Below are 8,698 nucleotides of genomic sequence, written 5' to 3' on the forward strand. Positions count from 1 at the left end.
AGTTTACCAGTTTATGGTAAAAAAAATATGTCTGTTAGGAAATACAATTCTAGTCAACTCAATACTAAAAATAGACTTTTTTTTTTACTCTTCCATGTAATCTTTTTAATATCCAAGAGTATTGGAAAATGTCATCCTTGTTTGTATGTGATATATATATATATATATATATATATATATATATATATATATATATATACACACACATATACACACACACACAAAATGGATTGATATCCAAAAATGCTTTTATGAAGATTTAACACACTTATAACACATTTTATAAGTAACATATTTTTAAATGTACAAACACTTAAAGGGACATGATTTAGATAGAGCAGTAACTTTAAATACCTTTCTAATTTACAGCTAATATAAAAAAAAAGTTTGTTCTCTTGGTATCTATTGCTGAAAAGTAGGGGCATAAACTCAAGAGTTATCTATAGCTGCTTAATACATTACTAGAACATTTGTTAAGAAGCAGTAATGGCAGGATAGATTATTTCTATGAGGGGGCAGCAAAATGTGTCTTCATCTGTGTAGCCAAAAATCCTAGCACCGGCTCTGACCACACGCCAGATGCCAGGTCAGTTGGAAGGCCAGGTGTGTTTGTCCTCGCGCGCAGTCTCTACTGCGCATGACAGCTTCGGACAAACTTTATCTAATTGAATTGTACACATATACACTTTTGTTAACCGTATATAAGGAGTTAATATAGCTCTTAATATTATTGGCTATCAATTTAAATTTTCCTGCAAGGGGCCTGATTTATCCCTGACGATGTGCTGGTAATGGCACGAAACATACAATATTCTTTATTGTCAGGCTGGTTTATTGGCTGTGATGCAATGATTATCGTAACCATTTATACTTAAATTGTACACTATAAAGGTAGTTTCTACTACGAGAGCCGGAACTTGTATTGGGAACAGTTGGCTTTCAATTACCTAAAGCTTAGTCTTGTGACTAAGTACATATACTAACCCTGACTATGCATTTTTTTTCCAATAGACATGAAAATTTCCATAATTGTTTTTTTAATATTTTTTCCAAACAAATACAAAATTACCCTTCATTTTAGGCATTTTGTTATTTATGATGCCAGACATATTAGAACATACATATATATTTTTAGATTTTGAGTAGCTCCTTTGTTCTAATATATCTTTTGTCGGAACTAACTGAAATCTATAAAGAGAGTGTAATTTCATTATTCATATTTAAAATGAATAACGAATTACAAAAATGTACACACCTATTACCAATGATTGCGATCACCACAGATTTATAGTGTGAATAGGACTAGGTAGCCATTCACTGGAGAGAAAGAACAGGTTTATGATAAACTAAAACTGGAGGGAGAAGACAGATCAAGTTAAATCCTAAGATCTAAATACATTTCTGGGTGGTTGTGAAGTGAAAATAATTGTGGTATTAGCAAACATATATTTAATATAGGCAAACATACCTACATAGACCTGTACAGCATTAAGATTAAGGGGAAACATTTTGCTACTTAATCTTTGGATTAGAAAGAGGATTAGATATCCATGCCTGAAAATGAAAGCTACATCTATTTCTTAAACTTCCAGAAAGGTATTGACAAATCTTTAGAAAAACAAACACAGTACACAGACACATCTTGCATTCTGGGTAAATCCTCTTAATTCGTTTTTTGTAAACATTTGATAAATAACACTGTCCTCTAGTACACTTACTCTATTATACATAATGCTGCCAGAACCAGGCCGGATCTTTATGCCAAAAATAACAATGTATGCCCACAGCCCAAAGTTTTATATGGCTTCCTAATTGCGTTTCTATGGATAAACTAAACTATTATTTATTCTACAACACAGCACATATATGAAAAGTACGTAATAGACATGTGCAGTCAGAGGTTTCGGATGCCTCAGAATATGGAAGAAAGTGGCAGCTCGCAGAATTCATTTTTTTTTGGTGGCGGATTTATTCTTGTAAAAGTGCAACACTCCGAAAATAGCCGAATGCCACCAGAGTCTGCCTTCTTCCACATTCAGAGGCATCCAAAACCTCTAAATGCACATCTAATGTGTAATACAGGTGCAACACCAATTATCAGCTTTATAGACAGATAGCCATGGCTTGAAATTTCCACTAGACCCAGACGAGTAAGATATTTTAACAGAAAAAAATAATAACAAAAATTACTTTTTCCTATCATCAACATTGAGTTGACAAGTAACTTTTTCACCCTGGGCTAATAACGTAACTACTGACTAGTAAACGATAGTGATATTTCTCACCCCTGTATGTAGCCAAGTTTTAGTTTTTCAAATAATATTAAAAACCTTTCATTATTAAAGGGTCATTATAGTAAATTCCTTAGAGCCTGTAATTTTAAGACTACTGACCCTGCAATGCTATATGTTTAATCCCCCAAAGAGATTAAACACATAGTAGAAGAACCGCTCGGGACCCACAGGTTACTGCAGGTCCCAAGTCAACACTGCCGCTGATCCAAATTAGCAGTGCTAGTTACACAGCTGAGTGGTACGACTCGCGCTGCTGATTGGATCAGCAGCAGTTTTTCGCTCAGGATCAGCAGTGCTTCCCTTTGGTGGGAGTTAACAGCATTGCATGCAGGGTCACTAGTCATACAATTACATACTCTAACAAATTAGAGTAGGTCATTTTTCAATTACGATGGCGCAAATTCATTCTTTGCTTAGCATTCAGGAGCATACACGTCTGGAGCACTATATGGAAGCAGTTTTGCAAGAATGTAATCCAATTAGATTGCAGCACACCTACCTATGTATCTTTTCAACAAAAAATACCATGGGAACGAAGCAATTTGATCATTTTAGTCAATTGGAAAGTAACATTTTTAAAATTGTATGATTATATCCCTTTAACTACTAAATCATTATGGTTCATAAAAAGCATTTTAATACAGTGGTCTATTGAAGTGGCACAAATACAGGGCACCACTGAAATGTTACTGCCATCTTCTCTGGGGATATACTGACAGTCTGGTGCGTGTGCAGGGGACTTCAGGTATTTTAGTGCATGTGCAGAGCTGATTTAGTCTCTCTTTGTATAACTAGAAAACTGAAGTTGTGAACAGTATATCCTAATGGCTTTGGCAATATACACTGACTGTGCTTACCATCTTTTCTTAATAAATTGAAAGGGGCTAAGACACATTTTGCAAACAGAGATCATGTGCATTTTCTAAGCAGCAATAACTCCTAATAAGATATATAAAGAGAGGGTATGCTTGATAGATTACAATTCTATCATTTAGTTGCAGAATATCAGCATAGGTCCCTGGTTTCCAAACCTGTCCCTTACAGGCCAGATTTTGAGGATATCAGAACTGAAGCACAGGTAAAATAATCAGCTGATTAATAAACAAGGTTATTTTTAGTAAAGGGACACAAAACCAAAAAAATTATTTCAGGATTCAGAGAAATCATACAATTTTAAACACATTTCCATTTATTCTAATTATCTCATATATGTTCTCCTGGTATCCTTTGTTGAAAAGCATACCTAAGTAGGCTCAGGCGCTGGGAGCTAGTTGCTGATTGGTGGCTGCACATATATACCTCTTACCAATGTGTTCAGCTAGCATTGAGCATTGCTGCTCCTTCAATAAAATATACAAAGAGAATGAAGCAAAATTGATAATATAAATAAATTGGATTGTTGTTTAAAAGTGTATGCTCTATCTTAATCATGAAAGAAAACTTTGGGGTTTCATGTCCCTTTAAGATTTGCAAGTGCTTTAAATGCTACTTAAAGGGATACTAAACCCAATTTTTTTCCTTTCATGATTCAGATAGAGCATGAAATTATAAGCAACTTTCTAATTTACTCCTATTATAAAATTGTATTCGTTCTCTTAGTATCTTTATTTAAAAAAGCAGGAATATTAGCTTAGCAGCAGTCCCATTTTTGGTTCAGAACACTGGATAGCACTTGCTGATTGGTGGGTATATTTATCCACCAATCAGCAAGCGCAACCCAGGTGCTGAACAAAAAGTGCCGGCTCCTAAGATTTCATTCCTGCTTTTCAAATAAAGATACCAAGAGAATGAAGACAATTGATAATAGGAGTATATTAGAAAGTTGCTTAAAATTGCATACTCTATCTGAATCATATAAGAAAAAATGTGTTTTTAGTATCCTATTAAAAAAAAACAGTAAATACACAGAGCTTTGTAAAATACTCACTGTATTATTGAAGGATATAACATGACAGGCACACCAGTGTGTGTAGCCTTTTCTTTCTAAAGCACTGTTTGTATTATCTGTTGTGGCAACCATCAGGAAATATCTAATTGATATACACATTGATGAGTGTTGTGAGTGTGTGGTAGTCAAGTTTAACAAAGAATAAAAAAAAAATAGAAATGAACCTAGCCTAAACAGAGATAGTGCACACAAAAATAACTGGTACTGTTAATAAAAACCAGACTAATATACATACAGAGTGGGAAACTGCAGTGACTGCAAAACTAACAACGAGTAGTAGAGTTCAGCTACATATTTGTTGCAGGGTTGCATTGTTAAAAATGGAAGCTTTAACTGCAAATATCCAAATATAAAGCACTCAAAATACATATACTGTGTCCCTTTATATACAGAAATTTGAGGAACAGCACAGTCAATAGCAATACGCTGCATAACCATAACCTCTAACTTTTTTTTTTTCAGATTAGATCATAGTACCAAATAATATAATCCATCAATAATTAGCCTTTTTTGTTCAGATAGAGCAAAATAATGATATTAAAAATACATTACACCTTACATTATCAGGTCAGGTAAGATAAGGTGAACAGGTTTATAAACCTAGGATGACAGATTACAACAAGGCGGTGGCCCATTACTTTATAAAAACTAACAATTTAAACTTTTTAATTCAATATTTTAAAGACTAATATAATTTTAAAAAATACAACCGCATATTATTCTAAGGCTAGTTTGTGATTTGAATGCATCATATCTAATCTGGCATTTATTTAGTGTTTAATGTCTGATTAACCACTTTAGCTACTAGAAAAACAAGGGAGTGCTAAAATATTTTTAAACTAACTGTGCTTCATATCTACTTAAATTGCGTACAAAAAATATATACAAATTACTAAAGTAAAGCTGCATACACATAACAAGAGAGGTTGGGTTAACAATAAAATTATTATTTTATTTTTACATTATAAAACTTACGTACTCAACATCATACAAAAACACCAGATGGGCAAAATGCATTAATGTTGACCACAAAACCACTAAACTCATTTTCAACCACTTATTTTGTGCCACATAAATATTTAAAAAAGCAAAAACACCTTACCTTCAGAAATATGTTCCTTAACTCATTGGGATCTGCTCTCTTTGTGGACTAGAATTAAAAATTGAAACAGCCAATTAATTAGGCATAACATATTTCAGTTTCAAGTGACAGCTTGTACTATAACACTGGTACAAATGTTTAAAGAGACAGTGTACCCCACCCCCCTTAATTTGTTCTCAATTATCCATTTTACCTGCTGGAGGGTATTAAATTGTTTACAAGTAGCTTGTTTACCTTTATTTCCCCACCCATACTGAAAGTTCTTATACTTAAAAGGGACATTCCTGTCACAATTTAAACGCACATAGATTCATTTTATAAGTTTGAATAGAAACATATTTGCAACATACATATACTTGCAAAAATGCTTCTAGTAAAAGTTATCACTATTTTAGTTAAAGTGAAAGTCAATCCTAGTGTTGTACAAATGCTAGGATTGACTATTGAAACAAATAAAGGGGACTTTCAATCATGAAGTATAAGCCAATAGCCGTGCAATAAATCCGGCTCCCATGGGCGCCAAGCCGGATTTACTGCACGGCTATTGGCTAAGAGGTGAAAACGTCACCTCTTAGCAAAAAATTTTTTTAGCCGTGGGCTGCCGTAGTAGCTAAGAACACCGATCAATTAAAACAAATAAAGGAGCTTTTTACATTAAGTATCTTATACTTCATGATTGAAAGTCCCCTTTATTTTTTTTCAATAGTCAATCTTAGCGTTTGTACAACGCTAGGATTGACTTTCACTTTAACATTTTTTTCTGCACATGCATGTGAAGAAGGGTTGCCACCTCGGCCATGGTTTCCTGGACACTTATGAGTTATACATACTGCAGGAGGGGCAGAGAGGAACATGAATAGTGCCGTTTAGTGTAACTATTTGTGTGCTGTCCAGTGTTGAAATTCGTGATCCTCCCTGCAGCATGAATAACTCATAAGTGCCCAGGAAAACATGGCCAAGGTGGCAACCCTAATGTGAAGCATATCTAGATATTCTCAGTGCACCATCATTTTAAATACTGCAGCTGCACAGAGATCCAGTGAGACTTGTACCATGTCAGAAATTAACAAATTGAGTCATTACCAGATGGTATAAGCACCTTAGGCTCTCTGAGCAAATGCTGTGTTTAAAGTGAATGTAAAGTTTCGTGAAAAATACTATTTAAAAACAGGGGCATTTTCATTCATGAAACTTTACATTGCAGTGTTTTGTTTTTTTAAATACTTTACTTTTTTCTTTAGTAAACAGACCGCGATCCTCCACCTGCAGCTCCTCTGTACTTACCTCAGCAATGAAGAAACCGGCATCCTCCAATCATGACGGGCACCCCAGAGTGTCCGTCTCGAGAGGCCACGCCGTGATTGGAGGAAGCTGGTTTCGTCATTAAAATGCTAAGTTCAGAGGAGCTGCGGGCGGAGGATCGCAGGCTGGGTTTGCTAAAGAAAAAGGTAAGTATTTAAACATAAAAAAACGCTTCAATGTAAAGTTTCATGAATGAAAGTGCCTTAGGTAAGGTGGGGCAGACTTGCTGGGCCTATGGCTCTTATCTGCCGTCAATATCTATGTTTGTTTTTAAAAACTAGGCACTTATTCATGAAACTTTACATTCACTTTGCTGGTGCATTTGAAACAGTTGTAGCTTCATATTAGAAGCATTTTTGCTAATACATGTATTTTACAAAAAATGCTTCTATTCAAAACTGAAATGCATGCATGTGGATTCCAATTTTGGCTGGAATGTCCTTTTAACCCTTTCATGCCCAGGGCAAGTGTTTAACACGAATGAATTTCTGATCGTCAATGCGATCACGTGATTTCAAGGCTGGTATAGGATCATGGGGTACTGCCTACAATGCTAGGCATGCCCCCCAGTCCGATTTCCCATTAAACAAAATGAGAAGGTTCCAGGACCCCAAAAAAGGTAGGAAGTTCCAAACCGTCCTAATGGCGTTAAAGCCCAGCGCTGTTAGGACGGCATGGAACATCCTAAAAGCGTTAGGCAATTAAGTCCAGGCTATTGACAGGCAATGTAAACACAGAAAAATGATAATTTTCCATTGTTCTCTCAAAGTATTGAGCTTTGGTTTACATACACATATATAAGGGAGCATGTGTGTGTACACAAAGTGATAACATAATGAGATCTGATTTTACATTGAAGCTTAACTCATTGTAATACTCTTGTGTTTTCAAAGCACAAAATGAGCTATTTTATTTACACAAATCTGAAAATGCAATTGCTCATACAATTTACATTCTGCAGCTGGTATAACAAGTTATTGAAAGTACATTATAGGAAAAACAATTTTACATCATACTGTCCCTTTAATGCAAAGTAATACAATATGAACAGTTCTTAAAGAATTAAAGGTCCAACTTTGTGGAGTTATCGTTTTTGCTGAATCAAACAAAAGATGTCAGCATTGTCGTATTAACATAAAATAAACTGTTTAGTGAGTATTGTAAACAAAGTTTATATTTCTACTGAAATGAGATTGCAAAATTGTAAATGCAAGCACATTTTCTTCCATAATGTCTTTCATTACACAGATGTACATTATAATTTACTAATGTCACATCCTGTCACTTGTCTGATGCTAAGCCAGGTGGATGACTAGTATGAATATGCAAACACAGGGTGTGCACCACCTATCACTATGGAACATTTAGATGAGGGGGCATTATAATGCAAGGTAGCATGGGGTTAGTAAGAAGCAGCGATACTGCAGCCCCAAATCAGCTTCAGTAACAGGGCCTTTCGGATGGGTATAACAGACAATGCCACCAACAGCTCCACCCTTACATAATACAAGACAAGATACTGCATGCATTGCACTTCCAAGCTCAGCAAGCCACTAATGAAGAACAGCTGGGTTAAGATAAGCGGCGCAGGTATTATGCAATAAGAGCGTCTAGTTCGAGTCACCTTGACCGCCATGCTGAGGCTGTGATGTCAGAGCTGGTAGTGCGCGCTCACGTTCACTGTCTCCTTAGAACGCGCTCCGTAAATTAATCAGCGGGGTTAGACAGCGTGTACTGCCTAGCTGCTCTTTCAGTGTCTCTGGCTTGTCCTGTTTGGCACTGCACAGGCTCTGGCACTGTCAGACTGTCATGGGCACTTCTAGAGTTACATTGCTGTCGGGGGTGGGTATTGGATTGTTTTAGCTCCCCCTCTTTTCACACATGAGCCAGAAGATTGAGATCATTTGCATGCATTTTAGGTTTGCAAACTGAGTTGACATTGAATCGGAGATGGATTATATTTAGGTCCGTACAAGCGCTTTTGTGTAAAATAGGCCAGTACTCTCTGACATCAAAGGCGTTAAAAAAAACTTTTGTTTTGAAATGAGGCAG

General features: G+C 35.7%; 1 protein-coding gene across 1 annotated transcript in view; it reads right to left on the reverse strand.

Annotated features, from left to right (window-relative positions):
- SLC25A12 (solute carrier family 25 member 12) overlaps positions 1 to 8,470 on the reverse strand; it is a 402,930-nt gene extending 394,460 nt beyond the window's left edge. The window contains exons 1-2 of the mRNA XM_053698431.1: positions 8,271 to 8,470; positions 5,345 to 5,392 (exon numbers count right to left, since the gene is read on the reverse strand). Coding sequence (XP_053554406.1) covers positions 5,345 to 5,392; positions 8,271 to 8,282 — 60 coding nt within the window. The 5' untranslated portion in view covers positions 8,283 to 8,470. The remainder of the gene's footprint in view (positions 1 to 5,344; positions 5,393 to 8,270) is intronic.
- Positions 8,471 to 8,698: the final 228 nt, after the last annotated feature.

The sequence above is a fragment of the Bombina bombina genome, chromosome 1 (genome assembly GCF_027579735.1).
Source record: "Bombina bombina isolate aBomBom1 chromosome 1, aBomBom1.pri, whole genome shotgun sequence".
NCBI lineage: Eukaryota > Metazoa > Chordata > Amphibia > Anura > Bombinatoridae > Bombina > Bombina bombina.